We start from the raw sequence: 25,631 nt of genomic DNA, 5'->3' as shown, positions 1-25,631 counted from the left end.
AATGCTTTTTGTTCTAGTCGTTTCTAGAAAAAAAACCCGCAACACTATATGGATGAGTAAATAGTAATGTGACCAAAAATATAGTACCATTCTAAATTATATGTATTGGGGTCATTACCGTACCTTGATAGAATAATAGATTTATATTCGCCCTTTCAATTACCTAATACTCTTGATGACTTCACATTTTTACGTGAATTAGATGTTATTTATTATTCGTATGTATTTTCTAGTCGTTTCTATTGTTATTGAAGATTTCCAAAAAAATTCCACAAAATATAGGCGTTTTCTTTTAAGATAAATTAGTTTGCTTAATGATATTAAGCCTTAGTTTCCCAAATATTGTTGTATCTTAGATAAAAGTGTTAATCAATTAAAGATTAATTATAAATGAATTGACATCAATCTACACATTATTTACTATATTTTACTATCAAGGCAATGACTCACGTGTCGTACGATATTGTTTTTATAACTTATCAGTACTTTATCCATAATTATAAACGTTTCCTCAATTATCGTGTTGGGAATTTCAGTGGAAAAGTCTACGTAATCATTTGTTTTGCTTTAAATTTTAAAAATACTTATCATTCCAGTTAAAATAAATAGCACAATGATTTGATTAAGGGCTGGGCTGATTTTTCAATCCTTGTTTAAAACTTATTCGTCGAATAATTTATAAAACTACCATTTTAAAAACGTATTCTAATTGCCCTTATTTGACAGTTTACGTGACATTTTAATATTATCGTGTTACTTTATTGGACGGATAAGTTTTATCCATGCATTTAAAAATCGGCCTTAAATAAATCAATAGGCACGAATATTCTTGATTAAAGTTCAATAGTTTCTTAATTTTCTCTAATAAAAATTTGTTTTCTTTACAGATTGCTGTTGTTATGTACAGACATTACGTACATCGTAATGTCACATCAATGAACTTCGACAACCCAGTATACCGCAAAACAACAGAGAACCAATTCGCATTGGAGCAGAATGGATATGCGCCTGGAAGCAAGCTATACCCCAGTACGGTTGGCGAAGAGGTGAGAGCCCTTACTGCTATGGAGTGTACACTAAATATACAGAATAGCCTAAGATAAACGCAAACACCACCCTAACGAGAGACAGATTATATAAGCCAAGGTTTATGTCACTATCAAGAAGCTTATATCTAATACACTGGAGATTTCAGTATGAACATTAACTTGTAACAAGAAAATATGACGTTGAATGACGCCTGTATGTTTTTTTATTAACTTGCCAAGTTAGGTGTGAAAGGGATAAAAAACATACAGGCGTCATTCAAGGTCATATTTTCTTGTTACAAGTTAATGGTCATAGTGCAATCTCCAGTGTATTAGATATAAGCTTCTTGCTAACAACCCTAGTGTGAGATACAGATAACAAATATCACTGCTAATGTACAATGAATTTACAAACCCCACATTATCAAACGGTCAAATGAAAATTTGTAAATAATAACTAAATATTAGAGTAATTATAGTATACTAAGGTCCATTGAGAGACATTTTAAAATTGATGTATTTAGTGTTATTTATAATTAATTAATCGATTTAAGAAATTTATAGAAATATTTTCTCTAGTTGTAAGGAACGGGCGAGAAATTGTGCCAACATTTTTACCGCATCAGTATTAAAACATAGTTGCCAAAGTTGGATATATTATAGTAGTATGTTATTGTAAATAGCTATGTTTTCGATAGGCTATTTTTTATATTTTGTCTTTTTGCCTAATCACGAGCTGTAGACACTATTTACTGCCTAAATATTTTTTCACGCATTTCATTCGAGGGCTAATGGTAAGTTTAGTGTAAATTTGAGTAGTTTTGAGTAGCATGTATCATGTTAATAGAACAGTATAAAAATTAAAAAACATGTTCCAATGAAGATTACAAATTATTTGTTATAAATAAAACAAATTATAATATTTTAGACCTCCACTGTATTTTATCAATAATGTATGTAAGACAACGACGTTATAATTATGGAAGACTAGCTTTCCGCCCGCGGCTTCGCCCGCGTTTTCGAAGAAAAACCCATTCCCGTAGGATTTCCGGGATAAAACCTATCCTATGTCCTTTCTCGGGTATCAAAATATCTCTATACCAAATTTCATGCATATTGGTTCAGTAGTAAAGGCGTGATTGAGTAACAGACAGACAGACGGAGTTACTTTCGCATTTATAATATTAGTATGGATGAATTGAACATAATAATTAACAAATTATTTTTGTTTCCAGGCCCAAGAACCGCTCAACACGCCCGGCACAAATGAGTTTGTATAGCGTGAGAGCCGGCAGCAAATACCTTAGTATATCGTTAGATGCAAAAAGAAAAAGAAGGACATGTGATACTTAAAATAGTGTAAAAACCAGTGTTTTGTGACATTGCTATTAATTACACGGTGAATGAAGACTTTGTGCAGTGAAAAATGAAGCAAATTGGAACTAAGTTCTCTATTGCTAAGAGTTTGAGCACTGATCTCGCAATCTCGAAATATTTTATTTAATATTTTCATCCATTACAAATTGAGATCTTGCTTCTGTACTTGTTTGTATCACAATTATTAGTAGTTAGAGGGTCGTGCCTGCTATTATTGTTTTTAGACTGTGAATAGCGTAGAATGAGATATTATACAACTATTATTATTACGATTTATATGCAATAGATGGTGTCGCAGTATGTTTCTGTAATTTAAAAATGAATTCTATATTTTCCTAATTTGTTTCTTTCCCCTATTGTAAAATTTCAATTTCAATTCATATTCTAACATTTATATGGAAATAAATGTAAATATATTTTCCTTTCATATCATCGTGACATATATTTTTTTTATGTAAAATGTTAATTTTGCCACACATTAATATGTAATGATACAACAATTTAGCCTGGTGCATTGTAATTATATATTTTATATCATTTTACATTTCAATGTATTATTATTTTATGTTATTGTTTAATGCAAATACAAATATTTTATACTAAATGTACTTATTGAGAATGTTCTTATAATTATAGGAATACACAAACCACTATTGAAATTGTGCAGTCTATAACTTATTTTAACTATTTTATAAAGAATGTTTTTGTAATACTACTTATTATTGGAATTAAATAAATTTTTATAAATGTCTAAATTGCGTTGCATTAGATATGTAATCTTAGAGTATTTTAGTGTAACTATGTTTCTGTAGTGTGCCAACGAGAAAAAGCCAAATATTTTTTCCATTGTGCTCATTATAACATGTATAGTGAATTAATTTGACGCTTTGTTGTTGAAATTGTTATAAAATTTTACAATTGAACAATTTTGATACGTATTTATATTTTATGTTAGGTTGTGTTGTAATATTCAAAATTTTCAATTATTTTACTAGCTAAATGTATTCAAAATTAAAACATTGTCTAGCAAATTCCTGCCAAACATTTAAAATTATCTTAGTTATATATTTGTAATGTAATTCAATTACATGGAAATCTTGCACATTTCGTATATTATGCCTAGCTCAATAAGTGTGGTCACTGAAATATTGTGTAAATATCATCAATTAAATATTATGTAAAATGTGTTAACATCGAATTTTATTTCTTCCTCACAACCCACTACCTTGAAAAAATAGAATAGTAAAAATTCAATCATGAGGGGTTCGATCCCGCCTCATTTGAAAAAACTAAAAATTGGCTTTGTAAGACCTTATCTACCTATTTTACAAAAAAAAATGGAATGTTGTTTTGTTTGAGTAAAATTTTCCAGCTGCAGTATTGAATGTACTTTCTGTTCAGATGATAAACAAAATTCCATTCTGTAAATTTAAAGCGAACGAACGTTCTTAGAATATTTCATAGAATCTATTTTGTAAATGCAGATAGAATAATGCTCTAGAGTCCTATGTGTTTTATACTTTCCGCCCACGTCAAAGAAAATACCGACGAAAGTAAGATGTACTTCACGACGGTAAAAAGTAGCCTATGTCACGCTTAAAGCTTCTTTATAATATACTAGCGACTCGCCCCGGCTTCGCACGGGTGCAATGCTGATACTAAATACACTACAGAAAAACTGTGAACGTTGTAAATAAAAACATAGCGGCCCGCTCCGGCTTCGCACGGGTATAAAATATACATATGTATATGTATACCCGGGCGGCCGGCCGGTACCGCCGCAAACGCTACGTCCCGCAATTTTTAAATCTGTAATATCTTCGAAAATATTCACTTAAATCATACGGTGTAAAGGGCCATATAGATCTATATTAAATGAACAATGTATTCAAGGTATTTAATTGGTTAAGGATTAATGCTGTATTGGTGAAAATCGCTTCGAAAATTAGCTATTATTTGTCGTAAAAAGTAAAGACAAAAAAAAGTTATTGTGGGTTATCCATAAGAGATAGACATATACCATCGCGGACTTTTCTGTAGACCTTTTCAATGTGTATAATACTTAGTACATTATTGTGATAAAAATCGTAGGGTTCAGCCTGCGTTTGCAATATAAGCGTCATTTTTTACGACATCACATTAGAAACCTGAAAAATAACAGTACTTCTCCACTATTTAATGGATGTTATTATACATATAAACCTTCCTCTTGAATCACTCTATCTATTAAAAAAAAACGCATCAAAATCCGTTGCGTAGTTTCAAAGATTTAAGCGTACAAAGGGACATGGGGACATAGGGACAGGGAAAGCGACTTTGTTTTATACTATGTAGTGATAGTGAAGTAATAGGATTATTTATCAGAGTAGGTACAGAACGAGTGTTTGCTCGTCTGTTGTAGTGTGCGTTATTCCAGCAAGAAAAGTTCTAGACTGATTTGATTAGGTATAGTAAATACTTATGCTACGGCTACACTACCTTACCGTCTACCGGGCTGTTACCGCAATAATTATGGCATTAAATTACCGTCTAAATTACTGCATGAACTGGTGTGGTTACACTACAGTTTACCTAGATATGGCGGTAATTATTGGCATTTACCGCAGCAAAAAAAATATTAGTTAATAATTAATATATAATATGGTTTCTGTAATAATTCATCAAGGATTCTTTCTTTTTAAAAAGGATTTTTTCTTTTTCAAATCATCTATTGTACTTGGAAATGATAAATTTTGTTTGATCCGACGCCACGCATCATTGTGTACACTGCGATGTTTATAGTTCTTCTGTTGGGTATCCCCAAGATCCCAAAGAGAAGAATTCCAAGAATTCCAAAAATTTGCGCCATCGAGCGCTTTTTCATTTGACCACTCCATGTCGGTCGATACGTGCGTCGCCGCGCCGGTGAGCTCATATTGCACACTGGACAAACGGTAGTGTGGTCGCATACGCAATAATTACGGCGGTAATCTTCTTTGATGTACGAAAGAATACCGCCGCCTGAGCCTACCGCCTACCGCCATTTGTCATATTGATTGGCATTGTAGAATTATGGTCATAAGTCGTGGTTACACCTAGGTGTTGTTAAAGTTGTGGCAATAATTATTGGCATATCACGGTAGTGTGGCCGTAGTATTAGAGCGGTATCCGGTAAATGTGCGCGAAACAATAAAATTGTGCTAGTAGGTAACCATTTCGGAAAAGAATAAAAAAAACAATTCTGCTAGAGTAGTAACGCTGTTCCATCAGGAAGATTTTTAAACGAGCGATCGGAGGAGCATGTTATATCATATATATGTATATCAGAAGATAGCATAAAGCCGTTATAGGTATTTAGCGAAGTGCGCGAAAAATGAAATTAGTGCGGTTTGAGAGATAGGAATTTTCCTGCTGGGGTAACACTGCTGAAACCCATAATTCCGAAACGGTTGAATGCATAGCATAAACATAGGTAAGAAGAAATAAGAATAGGTAGATACTAAAATGGAACGGATTCAAACATTCAAAGACATTCTTACATTGAATTTCTTGTCGTATAATCGCAAAATGTTGTTAATCCTTTAAATTGGAGCGAATTTAAAGGCTAAAACAAAAAGAGGTATTACTTGGGTATTAATATAAATTCAATAAAATAAAACACTTTCTACAACCAATTATTTATTCATCAGCTTACATTCATTTCCATGACACTTCAACACTTCAAACATTTTTTTTAATGAATCAAGGTAACACAAAATATAATACTGGTACAAAGAACTATAAAATAATCCTAGTTGATAGTTTTTGGTATGAAATTTATTGTTTTTCAACAATTTTGAATTGTTTTTAAACTACATACAAGTTTTTGGAAATGTATACTTAGGTACCTAATGGCATATTTTAAATGCTAGTTCGTAGTTGCTAGTATTTATAGTTCTTATATAGATAATTAAATAACAAAATAACCAAAGATCCTGCGGCGGGCTTATTTATCTACTACTGAACGTTTACATATTAGATGACACAATTATGTACCTATAGTAATTACACATTTTTTTTTCAAAATACTTACAATACCTACTAAATTATTATTTTTACTTTGTATTGTTACTTTTTGATGGAACTTAATTGTACAGTTTAGATTTTTAATTAAAAAAGCACTCAATACACAAAAACTGTAGTAGTTTTTTGTAATTAAATAGATTTCGCAACATTCATGATAACTAACTACTATCTAATAAATAAAAATACCAGTAAGGTCAGGGTGGCATATTCCGTCTACTTAAAATTATTATGCCCGTTATAGTAGAGCTGCAGTGTTTGTAGAAGTGTCGGTAAAACAGTTTAAGTTTTAACTTCAAATAAAATTCCCTAGATGGCGTTAGTCGCTATACAAATGGGTAAAATAGTCTTCAAACTTCAAAGTTCAGATTGCTTTTTAAAGTAACATGTGAGTGTCTTACGCTGCTGTATTTTCGAAGGTACCTAAGTTTAAAATTATGTAACTTACAGTGTCGAATGAATTCAATATAATATGTAGTGTCATTGTAAAGGTTTTGTGTATTATTTTGCAAGATAACGCTGCAAATTATTATATTATTCAACGTTACAAATTTATAACCTCGAAATCGTTACGTGCATAATAGGCTATTTGACAGTATAAAAAATAAATTACTTTTTTGTGTAATCCATATATATATATAAGGTTTTTGAAGCGATTTAAATTAATAAATGATATAAATAATAACTTATTTATTTATAAATCGTCGAGAAAAAACATCATATTTTTTAAAATGACCACGTGACCGAAAACATCCATGATTGGCTGCATCTGCCATGACGTCACAGCGGCGTAAATAACAAGAGATCCCAACGTTTACTCACGTCGTTGCTGAATTTCGCTTTTGGTTTTGTTTCTTGTATAACTTATTTCTTGTGATTCAAGGTGTCTGTAATCAGTTTTGTTCTTTATGTGTTATTTTTGTTTGTCATGGAACCTAATTTCGAAAAAGCAGACAGTAGAAATCTACCTAAAGTGGACGCTATAATTAGGAAATAATATTGTAATACTGTGCTATAATGGTTGGCATGTTCTTTAAAAACAACCAAGATTTTTACGCTCCTCAATTGAGAAATGTGAAAACAGCTACGTAAGTTAATATTTCAATCGTCATTCATTACCTTTTTAGTTAATTGTACCTACAAACATGAATCACAATAGCACAATAATTATAAAGTATACATTTTTTAGATTAAGTCCTTTATTTTTCATTTCAGCCATCCAGTTTATAGGATTGACGTGTGTGTATTGATTATTTTCAATATCAATACAAACACGTCATCATCAATTTATATACATATATCATTATCTTACCTCAAGCAGGTAAGTAATGAGACGATTTATACTATGTATTGCAAATAAAATAAACTGCCTACTAAGTATTCTACACCATACTTACGTCGAAGTGGTCTTCACAAAAAAATATAACTGTTTTAATTGATATATCTAATATCACTTGGATTTCTGCGAGCTAACTGCAACCACTTTCTACGCATTTTTATATCTTTTGGAGCACATATAAATAGTTTGTCAGGGGTTTTAAACTTTTAATAGTCGTATTTCTGCATCCAGGAACTACACACCACCTATAAGAACTCATTTTCTGGTTTTTAAACAGATTAACTTAATTATACTATAATTAAAACAAAAACGAACAATAAGTACAAGGAGCAAGTTGATGTTTACGCCGCTGTGACGTCACCATGGTCGCGAGACGCCATATTCTTCAAAATTGTGTTTTGGCGGCGTATTTGAATATCATGTTTTTATTTTCCATTTTCTCAATGAATAACTACAAAAAATTAAGAAACATGTGTTTTGTGTGCTCTTTAAACGTATCTTAATAATTTGAGACAGTTTTCAAAACCTTGTCAAATAGCCTATTCCGTCTATTTTGAACGAAGCTACATCGTCATATGACGAATTTGCCCCATTTCTGAGGTCGTAAACCTTTTTTGTACCAACTTTTTAAAAGAGAACAAATCAATATTCACCAAATGTAGGTATTTACTTGAAGTTCAAAGAAAGTTCATTTGGAAGAGAATAGATATTATATGTATTATTTATGTACCTAACAGTTACAGAATAAGCGCTACCGCAATCAATTTTTGGGACATTTCTTCTGAATATGTTTTTTTAAGATCACAAATAGTCGTTCTAGGTATGAAAAATGCATTTAAGGTAAGGTGGGGTAAGACTATCAGTGAGGCATGTCTATCACTTTCAAATATCTCGAAAAGTACCGCCTGCTTTTTGAATTTGCTATGTCGATAAAACAGTTCGGACGAAAATGTTCTCAACTTAAAACACAGATGGCACTACTACGTTAATGTCGCCAACATAACGAAACGAAAATGTCAGTTGTGAAAAAAAAAATTTTGCACGTAGCAGAGCTCAAAGATTATTTTGGTGAAACGAGCGCTAAACGGAGGAGTCTTGAACGTAAGTAGCATCATATTAATATTGTCTTTTAAGTTACCGTATCATTTTAACATTAAACAAATGATTTCTTCTAATATTTTACGAAACCAAAACATAACCTACAAATATCCAAGTGGGGAAGACTATCAGTTTGCCCGGGGTAAGACAAACATATGTTAGTCTTTCCCCAAGTCAGTTATAATCAACATTTTAATGGTCGATGGTAAGTAGGTACTAAAGACAGCCCCAGATGTTGGTAAAAATAACTGCAACAATACTAATCATGCCTGTAGAGTCAACAAAAATTTATACTCTAATATTATAAAGCTGAAGAGTTTGTTTATTTGTTTGAACGCGCTAATCTCAGGAACTGCTGGTCCGATTTGAAAAATACTTTCAGTATTAGATAGATTAGTTATAAAGGTATAGGCTATACACCATCATGCTACAACCTACGGGAATAGAGCAGTAACCAAAGACGGACAGCTAGTTTAATATAAATATTGCGACACTAAAATAACCAATAAGCCAAGTCGCAGAGTTCTAAATTAAAAACACTTATAAAGCAAAATTGAGTCTTCATTTAGGTACTAAAGCGAGATGGAGTAAAATGTTTAATTATTTACAGACGACGACGGACAAAATGGTACGAAATTATGTTCGGAAGACGGATAGGGCAGCTACATATACAAGAGAACAATTGCTGCAAGCTGTAGAGAAAGTTAAGAACGGCGAGTTGACAGCTTATAGAGCCGCTATAGCATACAAAATTCCTCGGCCAACCATTGTAGCCCGAGTTTATGACAAATATGGATTAAAATCGAAATCTTTAGGGAGAAGTACAGTTATTCCTGAAGAGATAGAAAAAAAATTGGCAATAAACTTACATGAAATGGAGAAATATGGCTTTGGGTTATCGAGAACAGAAATTATGGAACTTGTTGGAGACTGTCACCAAAAATATGATCAAAAATCCTTTTAAAAACGGTATTCCAGGCGAAGATTGGTTTTTGGCTTTTAAAAAACGCCACAATTTGGCTGTAAAAAAACCACAAGCAGTGGAAGCAACATTTCTTCTGAATATGTTTTTTTTTTAAGATCACATTGTCGTTCTAGGTATGAAGCATTTAGATTTTAGATCATTCGGTTGGTACTAAATTGAATTAATTAAATTGTTTCAGTTCAATTAGACGTCGCGTCACCGTCATTCATGATGAAACGTACATATAAAAACGTACAAATAGAGGTGCTTATGATAAAAATCAACTACGTGAAGCCGTATTAGCAGAGCGTAATCACACCTTAAGTGGTTTCAAAGCTGCACAAGTATACAAAATTCCAAGAATGACAATAATGGACCACGTACATAAAAAAAGAAACTCCAATATGATTGGGAGGAAAACCACTCTATCTTCCGAAGTTGAAATGAATCTTGCATCCTGTCTTCATACCATGGAAACATATGGCTTTGGATTGACAAGGACAGAAGTGTTTGATATGGTTGGAAAATATATAAAACAAAATAATATACCTTCAACATTTAAAAATGGGGTACCGGGAAAAGATTGGTTTGTTTCATTTTCAAAACGCCATCATTTATCGATTAAAAGACCGCAAGCGGTTGAGTACCTATGCTCGTAAAACTGCAATAGATCCGTACATAGTTTTCCCACACTTTGATCTCTTGGAAAAAACAATAAAAGAATTAAATTTACAAGATAAACCATACTTGATCTGGAATTTAGACGAAACTAGCTTTTCGAAAGACCCATCAAAAACAAAAATAGTTAGAGTGAAAGGCTATACGGCTACTAGGGTTATTGCAACGCCTGGAAAAGACAATACAACGGTTCTTGGTGCTAGTGCGGCTGGACAAAAAAGTTGATACAAATACTGTTGAACGCTATAATAGTATTGTCGCCAAATTGGTTGGAGGAAAGCGAGTGAACTACAGTTTAAAACGCTCTTACCAGAGCAGATGTAAAGGAGCTGTTGTATCTTTTAATACACATAAATTGATATCAAAGACTTATAAAGGCATGGTTGGTCAAAGTCCACGAGGCAAAAGCAGTCTTTTAGAGAAAAAACGGTTGAAACGACTAGCATCGTTAAAGAAATATAATAATAAAAAGAAACACGCTATCCCAAATAGAACAGATGCTCACTATGGAGAAAATTGCCAAAAAGAAGATATGAGCTTAGAAATGATGGAAAAAAGCAAAAAGACGTTTTTGGATGGTTTAGTAAAAACAGAACAAGAAAGAGAAAGAATTGAACGTGATACTATTTTACAGAGTGGTTCAAGTGAGTGGCTTGAGCTCAGAAGAAATATTATAACGGCCTCTAATTTTGGACGCATATATAAACGCCGTGACAATACCAGTTGCGCAAACCTTGTGAAAGACCTTCTATACAAAGATAGTATAAGTCATTTAATGACGATTAAACATGGCATTGAAAATGAAAAAAATGCTTTGGAGCAATTATCAAAGCAGGAAAACATTAATATATTACCATGTGGGTTGTTCATTGATTAGGACATACCATTTATTGGGGCATCACCTGATGGTATAATAGAAGAAATGACGATAGAAGTTGTGTGCAGCTTCAGCATACAACTCTTTTGAATAAGCAGTAGGAAAAAGAAAAATACCTTTTTATAAAAAACTTAAAAATGGCCAAGTTACAATTAACAAAAACCATAACTGGTATTTTCAAATTCAGGGCCAAATGTATGTCACCTGAAAATCCAGAGCTATGTTTGGCTTATGGTTGGGAAAAAGCCAACCAGTTAAAACTGAAATTATTAACCGCGACGATGTGTTATTGGATTTAGTTTAAGAAGAAAACTGATTTTTTTATGTAGATTGTCTTTTACCGGAAATCATAGACCCAAGATATCCAAGAAACATGCCAATTAGAGAACCCACAATAATAAACAACAAGGAAAATATAAGAAAAAGAGCCATTACCAAAGAAACAACAAGTAATGAAAATATCGATACTGATTCATTCATAATTGATAAAAATGAAAAAATTTTACCGACTTCACCCAAAGTCGTAATACAAAAATTTGCCGAAGAAAGTAGTGACGACGACATAATACCGCGAAAAGTTCTCAAAGTGAGACAATTATCCTTTAATGAATTTTAGAAAAAATAAAAGTTATTGTAATAATAATTTACCTGTTTTTTTTGTAGTTTATATTAATTTTGTAGTTTATACAAAACTGAACACCTAATCATGGACCCAGACCATCAATATGATCAAAGTTAACAAAAAAATTCGATAAAATTTTTGACTGAGCTCCCAATTTAGTATATCGGTTTTCTTCAAGGAAATTGGCCCGACTTGTTGCAATCGCTCAACGGCGTATTATTTCGCTTCCGGGAACGGCCAGTGGCAGTATCGGCCGACATAAGAGACATGTTTTTGCGAATAAAAATACGTCCGGAAGACGTGGCGGTGCAACATTTTCTATGGCGAGGGGACGACCGAGTAGGTCCGCCGCAGAAATACGTCATGACATCCATGATATTCGGAGCGAGGAGTTCGCCTTTCTTAGCGCACAGCGTGCGAAATAATTGCGCTCAAGATCATCAAGAATCCCACGCACTGGCTTACGAGGCCATCACGCTCAACCACTATATGGACGACTGGCTAGACAGCTTCAGCTCAAAGGAAGTGGCCGCCCGCACCATACAGGAGGTGAGGGAAGTTTACGAACGCGCAGGTTTCCATCTGGCAGGATGGAGCGCGAACGTCGACGAAATACTCGCACCTGTATGTAGAGAGGATAGAGCCGGCGCTCCGCGTGAGCTAGGTGCCAACGCTCACGCATACGAGAAGACATTAGGTATCTTGTGGTTGTCGGGTAGCGATGAGTTAGCATTTAATACGGCGATGAATAGGATTCCGAGCGACATCAAGAACGGGCAACGCGTACCAACGAAGCGAGAGGCGCTAGCCACAGTCATGGCATTATTCGACCCGCTCGGCTTGTTGAGTCCGTATACGGTCACAGCTAAAATCATGCTGCAAGGGCTGTGGCGCAAACAAGTAGCGTGGGACGAACCATTGCCCGTCGAGGAAGCGGAAGCCTTTAGCGAATGGTTAGCAGATATACGGTACATAGAAGCGTTGAGATTGCCGCGCTGTTATGAGAAAAAAGATATAGCGAGTAGACAATTACACGTTTTTTGCGATGCGAGTGAGCAAGCGTACGCGGCGGTAGCATATTGGCGGTTCGTAAACCACGACGGTAGCGTGTCCGTGGCGCTGATCGCGGGAAAGGCCAGAGTAGCTCCTATGAAAGCACAAACGATACCGCGGCTCGAGCTGCAGGCGTGCCTAATAGGCGCACGCCTAGCGGAGGCAATTACGCGTGAGCATCGGGAGCCGTGCGAAGCTACATTCTGGAGCGATTCGAAGACAGCACTGCATTGGATAAGGAACGAATCCGCGCGATACACGCCGTACGTAGCGCACAGGCTTACCGAGATCACCGAGTTAACAAACGCAAAGCAGTGGCGATGGGTGCCAACAGATAAGAACGTAGCGGACGCCGCCACACGAGCAGGAAATACCGCACTTACGAGCACGAACAGCTGGTTTAGGGGACCGCGATTCTTGTTAGAATCGCCCGACACGTGGCCCCAAGAGAGCGTAGGAAAACCAACAACAATTTCAAGCGAAATCGTAGCGCACGCGACGGAAGTAACGCCGTTAATAGATGTAACGCGGTTCTCAACGTATACCCGATGTGCCCGGACGTTAGCGCGCGTCTTATTGTTCGTCGCTAAATGCCGCAAGCAACTAAGAACTATGGACGTAGCGTTGATTGAACAAGCAGAACGGACGTTGTTGAAGCAGGCGCAACGAGAGAGCTTCGCAGATGAAATCAAGGCGCTCGAGTGCGGCAGAGGCGTCCCGCGCACTAGCCGCGCGTTTAAGTTGAACGTGTGTATAGACGAAGACGGGTTATTGCGCTTGAGAGGACGGATTAACGCAGCCGACGTTCCTGAAGTAAGAAAACGGCCGGTCCTACTCGATGGCAAGCACCCGCTCACACGTCTCATCGTTCTTAAGGAACACCGTGAAAACGCTCACATCGGTCGCGAACACGTAGTAAATAATTTACGGCAAAAATATTGGGTGATAGGTATACGCGCCGTAGTAAAATCAGTTATAAGTAAATGCGTCACATGCACGGTGAAGAGACGCAACCCAAGTGTGCCCATAAAGGGCAACCTACCGCGGGTACGACTGGACATGTATTCCCGTCCATTCGCGAGTACAGGGGTAGATTGTTTCGGCCCGATGACGGTCACGGTAGGTAGGCGCAGAGAGAAACGGTGGGGAATGCTATTCACGTGTATGACAACGCGCGCGATACATTTAGAAATTTTACATAGTTTAAGTACGGACTCAGCCATAATGGCATTGCGTAGGATGGCCGCGCGACGCGGATGGCCAGCGGTTATAATGAGCGATAACGGTACTAACTTTCGCGGCTCCGACGTCGAATTAAGACGCGCCTACGCAGAGTGGCTTCCAGAGTTGGAAGGATGCGCGCTGGGAAGAAGAACGAAGTGGAGGTTCATCGACCCGGGCGCACCCAACCAAGGGGGTAGCTGGGAACGACAAATTCGTACAGTAAAGAGCGCGTTGTCGGTTATATTAAATGAGCAAGCACCCCGGGACGAAGTGCTACAGACATTGATGAACGAGGTCGAGTTTACAGTAAACTCGCGACCGCTTACGCACGTTTCAGTCGATCCTGAAGACCCAGAAGCGTTAACTCCGAACCACTTCTTACTAGGAACGGCAGACGGTATGCCAGTGTTAGGTTCCAGTAACCGGTTGGACAAGCGGGCTTGGAGAGTTGCGCAAGCGCTACCCGACGCTTTCTGGGCTAGACGGGTCAGGGAATATTTGCCTACGCTTACGCCTAGGGGAGACGCGGTACGATCGACACCAAACGTCAAGAAAGGGGACGTGGTGTTGATAACAGATGGCATATTACCACGCAACGTGTGGCCTTTAGGGCAAGTAGAACGTGTGTACGAAGGGACGGACAAGGTGGTGCGCAGCGCCGACGTAAGGACCAAGGGGGGGATTTTTAGGCGACCCGTAAGGAGGTTGGTCGTCCTCCCGATAAATGAGGGCTCCGAAGTTCTGCGCCGGGGGGAGGATGTTACGGACGACAACCTAATCCCTTGTAAATAGTTTCACCACCTATAATTGTCATAAGTGTTTTTATTGTATAAAGTTCATTCGTGTGTTTTTTATTATATAGAATTGATTATCGTTTTATAGTATTTTGTGTTATTTTAATATGTAATTCAATTAGAGAATTTATGGTATGTCGTTGTCATTTTTGCTACATTTTATTATTGTATAAAATCGAGTCTATGTAGAAGTAAAAATGTAACGTAGTAATTCATTCGGTAAGCACGGCACTTTTACCACCGTCGGGTGTATACTCTGTAAAAATGCACCTCTAGCCTACGGGGTACGGCGTCTTACCCACCGTCGGGAGTAATCCCTGTAGTTTTGTATAATAATAAGCGACTTTTGACCGCATGACACACACCACTCAGCACAGTCAAGAGCTCAGCACACTTGAGCAACAGCAAGAAGCAAGTCTCGCGGTCAACAGTCGTCGCTCAGTACCTATTTAAGAAGAAATTTGTACGTAGTACTAAGAAGAAATTGTACGTAGAATTAAGAAGCAATTGTACATTTTATGTGAAGAAAATACAGTCCACTGATTTACAAGAAAAGGCGGGTTTTTATTACATCCCCAATTGACCCCCCATAATCATAATCGAAACGTTCATCAAATACGGGCACTCAAAGGTAAGTCGAAAAAAACTATGCCGGAATTAGCCACCCTGACCTTACATGTCAATTATTATGCCTTTCTAAAAACTACATTAATTTTTAATGTGGAATGATTTACAACTCACTCAAACAAATTTTATCTTCTTAATTAAAATCTAAACTAGGTCCTATAAACTAAGAAATTTGAAAATTTCAACCTCCAAAAATCTTCTAAATAACATCGGAAAAACAAAGGCAAGTGAGATTAATTATAATTAATCCTTACAAATGTTTTGTTACCTATAACTTATAAGATCAATTAACTACATTCATCAATTTTACTAATCAAAATTTCCTACTTGCATTATGACTACATAACTGGCTTAGTATAAAATTGTACTTATAGTTCACAATTTTCGAACTAAAAACACTTCAAAAAAACGTTTCCTAATACTAAGAAACCAACATAATTAAAAATTAACCACTAGCATTATTACTATCAAAGTTAATCGCACAAAACTTTTTCTGCTGCTGTCCTGTCTGTATGTCTGTCACTTTATCTGCAAATTTCTGGAACGGTTTTATAATTTCACACTGTTTGATGATATGTTTCTTGAAACACGAGAATGTATTTGAGGCAATATGTCGTCGTGCGTGCAAGAAAAACTGGTCGAAGTTGTGAAGATTGTGTCTGGAACAAAATAAACACAATTAATACACTTTCATAGAGAACATATAATATGATATATTCTTCTTTACTTAATTAATTTTATTAATATGTACTATGTTGCTACAGTATAATTCTTAATATAGAAGCGCAAGTCAAAAATGTAAACCGTGATTGCATACATTTATTAATTATTTCATTATAATATAAATATAATTTGGTAGTTAGGTATTTCATTTAAAAATAAAAATATCTGAACCATCAAGTATTTTTAATTCTTTCTTTCCCTAAATCCTAGTTATATTATAAATACGAAAATTTGTATGTTTCTTTATTACTCCTTCACGCGAAAACTGCTGAACCGATTTTTAAGAAATAAAATGGCACACATAGAAGGTAACTTGGATTAACACATAGGATACTTTTTATTCCGGAAATCCCACAGCAACGGTAGTATGCGGGTTTTTTCTTTGCAAGTGCGGGCGAAGCCGCAGGCGGAAAGCAAGTTTAAAATATATAGCACAGTTTTAAATATACTTAACATTATATTAAAATTCAACATTAGTAAAAATTTGGGTCACACATTTGGAAAACAGCCAAGTACAATGAATCACAAAAGAATATTATTTTTATATGGCCTTTTTCATGCCGGAAATCAACAACTTATAATCAGATGAGTGATTACCTCTGTTTAAAATCTCGGTTGTAAAATAAACTGCCATAATAAATAATACTATGAAGAAACTGTGCAATTACATTTTTTTTTTAAACATAACTTTGCATTAACGAAGTGATCATTGTATTAAATAGTTAAAGTATTAAAATAAAAATTACTTACATGCTTAATAAGACAGATGCCAACATTTCTTTTGTATTCAACAGATGATTTATATAGGCCCTTGTATGTTTTTTGCAGGTGAGACATTCGCAACCTTCCAGTATAGGATTAAAATCTTCTTTATATCTATAAAAATATATGAATTAATCACAATGTTGCAAAAAATATTACTTTGAGACAAGATAAGCCGCAAAAAAATGGCAGTAAAAACACAGAATTAGATCAAAAAGCATTTTACAATAAAAATTGTAGCAAGGATAATATTTAGTTCTTGTATTAGACATTTTTTGATATTCGTTTTTCTTTCTCACACGACTGATTTTTTATTTTTCACTGAGGCAGCAAAGTTTATATAAAAAATACCACAGGTCAAATAAAGAAAATTATTTCCTTAACCATTTTCTTCATTTAAACTGAAGAGTAAATAAGTAATTTATTTTTTCTGTCACACAAAACACTCACCGATCCATATTCATATTACATGCAAATTCCCATTCAGTATTATCATCTATATCACAGTTAATTCTCAAGGCATAACCCTGATTGGTCATTTTGAGCGGCAAAGAGCCATCAAATACATCCCAGCCATATTCTATAGCTGTTACTATTACATCAGGATACCAACAACCATCTAGTATTTTAATGAAGTCCTTCGGTATTGTTTCCTGTAAAAAAAATTGTATGCATGTGAAAATGTGTACTGTATATTTATGAAAAACTGTTATTGCTTTTACAAATTCCAATGTGATTCTTTTTTAAAGAGACATAACAATGATGATTCTATCAAATGTTACCACTTCTTTCAGGATAAGAACACCTTGCACATTTTATAATAATAAATGTAATTTGTATTTTTTTAAATTGCATTTATATATAAATATGTTGTACAATATTGTTTTATTAATTAATTCAATGTGAAACAAATATAAAATACAATAATTTATATTTTCTATGAATCTTTAAATAAATATGATTGTGTGAAATTTATTTTATTTCCTACTACCAATAAATGATCTCCTTAATTTAATTATGTCGCTAAGAATCCTATGGCTATGTCTAAAAAATATTAAAAAAACTTACAGCAACTTTCTTAAATATTTCAGTCAAACTTTCCACAGGTGTGTTGATGATTTTGTCAGCATTATCTGCAAGACCATTGAGAGCAACTCCAACTAGAGTATCTTTATGTTTTAGGACATGTTTTATGCTCTCATCGAGTCTTCGTAGATCACCAGCGCCAACAATTACACCTGAAGAAGAAACAATACAAGTTGCTTGTTTTATTTTTAAATTTCTGTATGTATAATAATTAATTAATAGTCAATACATATATTACAGCATAATAATTCTGCAGTCATGTTATAAATGTACATAGAATTACCTTTGCATTAATATAAATGACCAGCTTTCGCCCGCGGTTTTAATATTGTAAAGTATTAAATAGTTACACTATTGTAAGCTATTGAAGTATGAACAGAAAAAATTCTTAGCATTCCCTTATTTTTTACACAAAAAGTAAGACTTTTGTTAGAAAAACATTGTTAGACACATGTTAGACATGAACATTTTTGAACTGCTTCCTTACTTACCTATAAGAGAACTGTCTTGCAAGGCAGTAGATGCTTTAATCTTCTCAACACAAATGTTGAGCATTTTTTGTGTCCTATCCACGGACTTGTACAATCTCTTTGGCCCTTCATCAAGTGCTATTCTGCCATCTGCAATAGCTAAAATTATATCTGGTTTGAAAACTTCCATTAATTCCATATATCTGAAAAAGGATGGTGCAAATTGTTCTAGAAAAATACTAGTTTTAGTACTCTAAATGACTATAAAAACTAAATTATTTAATTCTAAACATCATTAGTCAAATTGCATTCTAATAAGAATTTTAAATACAGTATAATAATTCACAGTCGAGATTGTTTGGTTTTTTGGATATTTTTGAAACCTAAAAAAGCTAATTAAATTTATGGGAAAAATATTTTGCATCCATATATTATACCTCAGAAATTGCTTAGAAAGCGTGGACTTATTAAGAAGAGAGATAAACACAAAGACCAACTCTAGAAAATCACTAAAATATTTGATTTGACATTAAATCTAGATATTAGTGTAAATGAATACTTTCAGATCATTCGCAGAGCAGTTTAGAGAAAAAAATCTTACCGTTCGGCCGTAATCATTTTCTTTCCATTCTTTGTCCACAGAGGTACCTTATCTAGTTCAAAATGTCCAGTTGGTACGTTTTCATTGATATTTTGTAAAGTTACACAGGTGACGTGTTGTGGTAATCCAGAAAACTTTCCAATGCCTTCATTTTGAGCTTTAACACCAGTTTCTAATTGATGACAACTTGTTAAAGGTAGCCATAATAGGTGAGGAGTAGAAAATACTCTGTCAAGAACATCAGCGGTTAAATGAACTACGCTACCACCCTGAAATAGATGAAATAAAATATGAAAATAGTTTTAAAATAAGTATTCGTATTCTACACAAACGACGTACTCTACTAACAATTACCTAGTTCATATTTTAATAACTTGAAAAGAATAAGTTTACAATAGATTTCATACCTGAGCAAAAAGAGCAGATGTTGGGGTCTCAATTTTGCAGTTTGGTAATCGTTTAAACTCTGTCATACATCCTACACGTTCGTATCCACTTTCTGATTTCAATATGAAACGCATTGTTGATTTATTTACTCTGCAAATGTTTATAATTATATTTGATGATAAATAAAACCGGCAGTGATCCAAAGTTAACCTAAAATAATTTGTACAGGTAATGCCTTGAAAGTTGAAAGTTGAATCGAATACATGTCATTGTCAAACTTAAATGTCAAATCGTACCACAGAGCAAGTAATGTAAAAGTGAGAGACATGGTCGTATTTACGGAGACCGTACACGAACCGAATGCAATGATTTTGAAGTCGCTCAAGCTTATCCAATTGCTCAGATGTTAAGTCGAGAAAGCAAGCATCAGCGTAGTCAAGAATAGGAAGGAGAAGGGACTGTGCTAACATAACCTTTGTCGGTATGGGTAGAAAGTTGTGAAGGCGTCGTAAAGAGCTAGATGCAGCATAATATAATTTACGACTGAGTAGCTGGAGATGTTGAGACCAAGAAAGCGTTTGCGGTTTGATCAATAATCACACCTAAATTTTTAACTTGTTTACTAATTATAATTAATGTGAGTTTGCCGTACGTAAATAGAGGTATAAAGCGTTTTATAATAATACTAGCTTTCCGCCCGCGGCTTCGCCCGCGTTTTCAGAGAAAAACCCGTTCCCGTAGGATTTCCGGGATAAAACCTATCCTATGTCCTTTCTCGGGTATCAAAATATCTCTATACCAAATTTCATGCAAATTGGTTCAGTAGTTCAGGCGTGATTGAGTAACAGACAGACAGACAGAGTTACTTTCGCATTTATAATATTAGTATGGACTAGTGGTCCGCCCCGGCTTCGCCCGTGGTACATATTTCGTAATAAAAAGTAGCCTATGTCCTTTCTCGGGTATCAAAATATCTCCATACCAAATTTCAAGCAAATTGGTTCAGTAGTTTAGGCGTGATTGAGTAACAGACAGACAGACAGAGTTACTTTCGCATTTATAATATTAGTATGGATTATTACGGTAATGCATACCTACTGAAATACACAAAGTAATAATCATTATAATATACGTAGGTAGGTACATAATATTATAACGTATCACTGCACTGCTACCAGTAGCTACGTACTGTTTGTTGAGTACAATCCCCTTCCTCTCTTTATTTGTTAAGGGATCCTTATTCCTTAACCCTATATTAGAGCTTTATTGTAACGTCACAATAAAGCTATAGGTATTAATTAAGTTGCTTATAAAACATTTCTAGTTATTAATTATTCCACCAACTCTCAGTGGAATTGCTTTATTCTTCAATAAGGTTGAAGGTAATCACTTCATGGTATGAACAAACACCTCAGGCATTTCGTTCATTTATTAATTTCATGACGATTTGATGTTACTACTGCATGCAGAGGGGTTGTAATTTCCTAGGTTCCCAAGCCTTGAGGCGAAATTTAATAATTTTGGGGTACATTTAAATGAGTATAGCTTTACATATTATATTCAAGGTATATGTTTCATATTAAACGGGGTAGGAGGTTATGCACATACTACATCTAATTAAAATCCATGTCTATTCATAGATTGTGTCCTAATAAGTACATTGTCTTCTCGATGATAAATAATAACGGAAGGTTATTATCAGTAAAATAACTTATTTAATAGGTACCTAATTAGTTACGTTATGCATTTTATGTGCAGACTAGAAAAATAAGTGCACAAAAGCTCAACAAAAGACATTTCACAAAGAGCGTTTTTGTACTACTAATTTGTGAGATTTGCCTCGCATTTCGCTTTGCGTCGACTTCAGTACGTTGCAAGGTAGTTAAAAAAGGTTGTGCATTATAAGTTACTCATATGAGCAGGCGTGGTCATGCCCCCGCGCGTTGGTGCATTAATGCCTTATACAACTTAATGCAAGCTTGCACGCGGGCCACTTGTGCCCCGTAACGAGAGATGGCAAAGAATATTCGACAGATACGACATATTCCAGCTATTTATATTATGTTCTATAATATAATTAATTTGCGTAGGTAGGTAGGTAGGTACTTGTATAGGTATGTTTATGTTACTTTTAAAGTTTACTAGCTGTTCCGGCAAACGTTGTTCTGCCGTACTCACTTAGTCACTTAGGGGCTTTGCTTAGGTGTATGATAAATAGATGTTTGCCGATTTTCAGATCTACTCATTAGGCATACAAAATTTCACAAGAGGAAATTCCGTTTTGAAGGAGTTTGATAACTAACATTGTATCACGAGAATTTTACATACATCTAGATAGAGATTATATGGATAGATGGCCATGATTATTAATTATTGACATTGAAGCCCCAAAAGTATCATGCGTAGGAGTTGAATTAAGAAATGAGAATGTAACTCCATTAATTCTTTCTTTAATACTGAACTCTATAAGAAACTTTATTGATCTTTAAAATTAAGACGAGTGGGAGTCAAACAATATTAATATTTGTATAGTCAACCATATTTTTTAATAAGATTTGTAGGCACTATTATTAATTATACCTACTATCTACGTCTGATTAGAATAAATCTTTAGAATTAAGACGTGTCTTGAAGTATGCTAATGTTAGTTTCTACTTTCTAGTTACATAATCTATGACATTAACTCCACCAGAAGCCGTTAGCTAAAAGTCTGAAAGGCTTTGTGTTGGTTTGAAAATCTGGAGCCACTTGCAACGTGCACTCACCTTTCACAATAAGTTATTTGCATTAATATAACATAAGAAGCTTGTGAACTTATTTAAAATTATTTTTTTCAAGAAGCGCAGGTATACTGGAAAATAACGTATGCGGATAGTTTTAATAGTACGTATAACGTATGATACTTATATTTTGGCTTATCTTATAAGCTTCGGATTTACTTCTGACATAAAAATGGTGAAAGAATTTTTAAAATCGGTCCAGTAGTTTATGAGCCTATTCATTACAATCATGCAAACAAACAAAGTTTTCCTCTTTATAATATTAGTGTAGATTGATCATAAAAAGTCGAGTGTTATTCTGATTTATTGAGAATACAGTAACAAATATACAAATGCAAGTAAATTAGAGATTTAAATTAATCCTTAGATCTTAGAAGACCTATAGATTATGGCTGCTAGGAGATCTAGTCCCTAGATCCTTGTTAGAATCAAGTAAGAGACAGAATTGCTAACGGAACAATGGAAGCAAATTATACAGATGGGAATTAATCAGCAAGCATTAGGTAAAGGATCAGAACGCCTTGCAATGTAACGTGGTTAAGATACAGCTTTAGGGTTAAATATCGTATTATTGTCTTAAACTACCTACTATTTATGAGTTCATACAAAATTTGTGTTTTTGATTTGATTATGCAAGTTGAGTTTAAAATTTTTGTGGTACGAAATAAAAGGTACTTACCGTACGTAGTACATACTATCTCGATGTTACCGTGTGAGAAATATTGATGGAAAATATGGAAATAAACCGCTATCTCTGTTTTCTAAAAAAAAATATTTACTTTTTTAAAAATTGATACATTGGCCCATACTTATTAGAATTAGAATAGAAAGGGTTATGTTGGATTGGGACGCTATTATGTATCATAAAATGAATTCAAGATGTATTCGATTCATCCTTTAGAAATATCTAAAGTTTTCATAGCGTCTCTGAAATGGCACGTAATAAACCATCTCAAATATCAAATACTTTGAAAGCAATGATGAATCACCGTACTGCATAAATCCAGATCTAGACGATATTAAAAGTAAGAAAATGTAGGTCAGGTATTGCGAATAAATTCAGATAGAGCCTAATGCGCGTAGACATTACGTAGTCAGGCAGAGCGGGTTGCGTTAGCTCTTCATTTGTCATCTATTGATATGCGTGGCATCTTTACAAGTCCTTACTAATATTATAAATGCGAAAGTTTGTCTGTCTGTAATTTTAAGGTATAATTTTTATTTCAGGAATATAGTAGGTGAAACATCTAATTTCCTTTGGGAATTTGATTTGAACACTCGGACATAGCCACGGGTACCTATTAGCTAGTTTGATGATATTTTGAACTTTATAATCATATAAGATAACTGTAACACCTGACATTTGATAATTATACCCCTAAGAAGTAAAAGTGTCAAGGTGTGTTAGGTAATCTACCTGCCTACGTAATTCCTTCATCAGATTCATTGATTAATAATAATATACCTCCTTAATAAGTTTGAAGGCTAAAGGAATTATATGCTGTTTCTATTATTGCCTTAATAATATTATTATTTTTATTTAATTCTGAGTTTTGATAAAATTTTATGTTGCTACCCCATGATCAAATAATTTATTTTAATTAATGTATAGGTAAGTATCTAAAATTTACTATTATCTAAACGTTTATTATTATTATTAGTTTTTTTCCTGTAGTACCTATAGCGTATTTTTGTAACAGCAACGTGGTTGTGGTTTAAATACTTACATTTAATAAAATATTATGTTTTTTCTTACTTCACATTTAACATAAAATAATATTATTTAATATTTTATGTAAGTATCATGACAAGCATGGGCAACTGATGATACCTATACATTTTACTAAAAGCTGAGCCAAAAACAAATTCACTTAACTCCTTTTATCTTCATGTACACTCATGAAGATACTCATCATTACCTGCTGCACTTACTCAGTCATAAAAGTATTTGAATGGTGATTGAACTGAACACGCCTAAGTGCAAGTCGCATTAGAGATGCGACGCCGGCGGACATCCGAGTTTCAACAATAGTGTACGCTTTCAAAAACGTAAACAGCTGCCTAAAATGATGTCAAACACAGTCCTAACATTCCTTCCCCTCTTGAAATATTTACAGTCACTTTGTAACATATTTAAGTAGCTTAATATTCTACAGCTCTTATATCTAATAACATTTTCAATTATTATGATCGTGCTCAAATGGAGTAAGAAATAAACATGTTTACTTTTTATTCCACGGAAGAAAAGTAATATTGGATATGTTCTGAATAAAATGTATGAAAAAGTTAATATGTAGGACCGCACACGTTGCGGCCGTGGAAAAAAAGATGGATCTTTGTGAATAATGTTCGGTCGCGAACTGTAGTAATGGACAGCACTAAATATTGCACCAAGGGAAAATAAATTACACCACTTTTTCAGTCTCACAAAAAGTGTTCTTCGTTTTCTCTTTCACAGGGTCTCGGAGCAGAAAAAGTTTAATATGTTACGGCGGACAGTGATTATGTGAGTGGATGAGGAAAGCGAATAGGTGCTTTTTAGGCATATAATGTGATATATGTATTCCTTATAACTATAGTGTCTATTTGGAAACCGATTTTATAGAGGACGATACTGTGACAATACTCTGTTATGTTGTTGGTTTAACTCTAAGTATACCTAGTTATTACTCTTGATATTTTCATTGATATGATATTCTATGAAATTTTTTTACTCAAAATATCCTGGGTAATCACATTATGTCTAATAATTAAAATAAGTTTCTTTCTGGCCTTACTTAGCATAATACCTACGTTACAATTAATTCACACATACCTACACAAAACTACGAATATGATGAATATAAGGTATCTTAGCCGCTGAAAATAAGCTATAAATGAAAGTCATTACCTATTTTGAGGTGTTAACAAGTTTACAGGCAAATGCATGCAGGTGTAAAGTTTAAATTGCGAGATAGCCGCTTCGCTTTGTGGGAGGAATCAGCGCTCCCTTCAACGCTAAATGGATTTATTACTCGTACCGTTCCACGTGGATCCTGGTAATTACTCTTATTTTACAAGCGCAAATTGTTTATTGTTCATAGTTGGAAAATGGATACTG

General features: G+C 34.4%; 2 protein-coding genes and 2 long non-coding RNA genes across 17 annotated transcripts in view; 2 read left to right on the top strand and 2 right to left on the bottom strand.

The window, feature by feature from the left end:
• Positions 1-3,596, top strand: part of LpR1 (Lipophorin receptor 1) — a 179,356-nt gene extending 175,760 nt beyond the window's left edge. For 7 of the 14 annotated variants that reach the window (XM_089696264.1, XM_089696260.1, XM_089696271.1 and 4 more), the window contains one exon: positions 888-1,118. In XM_089696264.1, coding sequence (XP_089552390.1) covers positions 888-1,103 — 216 coding nt within the window. In that variant the 3' untranslated portion in view covers positions 1,104-1,118. Of the gene's footprint in view, positions 1-887; positions 1,192-2,263 lie in introns of those variants that run through there. The other 7 variants (XM_089696266.1, XM_089696265.1, XM_089696263.1 and 4 more) reach the window with 2 other exon arrangements.
• LOC149487650 (uncharacterized) overlaps positions 1-25,631 on the bottom strand; it is a 148,559-nt gene that overhangs the window by 78,447 nt on the left and 44,481 nt on the right. The window lies entirely within an intron of this gene.
• Positions 8,799-10,202, top strand: LOC149487654 (uncharacterized). The gene is made up of 3 exons (XR_016315677.1): positions 8,799-8,886; positions 9,494-9,511; positions 10,047-10,202. It is a non-coding gene; the product is annotated as an uncharacterized LOC149487654 (long non-coding RNA).
• LOC149487653 (queuine tRNA-ribosyltransferase accessory subunit 2) lies at positions 9,068-19,970 on the bottom strand. Its single transcript, XM_089696228.1, has 7 exons — positions 19,772-19,970; positions 19,365-19,633; positions 18,785-18,966; positions 18,276-18,445; positions 17,658-17,860; positions 17,196-17,321; positions 9,068-16,381 (listed from the first exon to the last, which is right to left on the bottom strand). The coding sequence occupies exons 1-7, from the start codon at positions 19,883-19,885 to the stop codon at positions 16,168-16,170; spliced, it is 1,278 nt and encodes a 425-aa protein (XP_089552354.1). The 5' UTR covers positions 19,886-19,970; the 3' UTR covers positions 9,068-16,167.

Source organism: Colias philodice, chromosome 6 (genome assembly GCF_061535455.1).
Source record: "Colias philodice isolate Cphi_HAF_F1 chromosome 6, ilColPhil1 Martin Lab GWU primary, whole genome shotgun sequence".
Lineage (NCBI taxonomy): Eukaryota > Metazoa > Arthropoda > Insecta > Lepidoptera > Pieridae > Colias > Colias philodice.
This window is presented reverse-complemented; position numbering and strand designations above follow the sequence as displayed.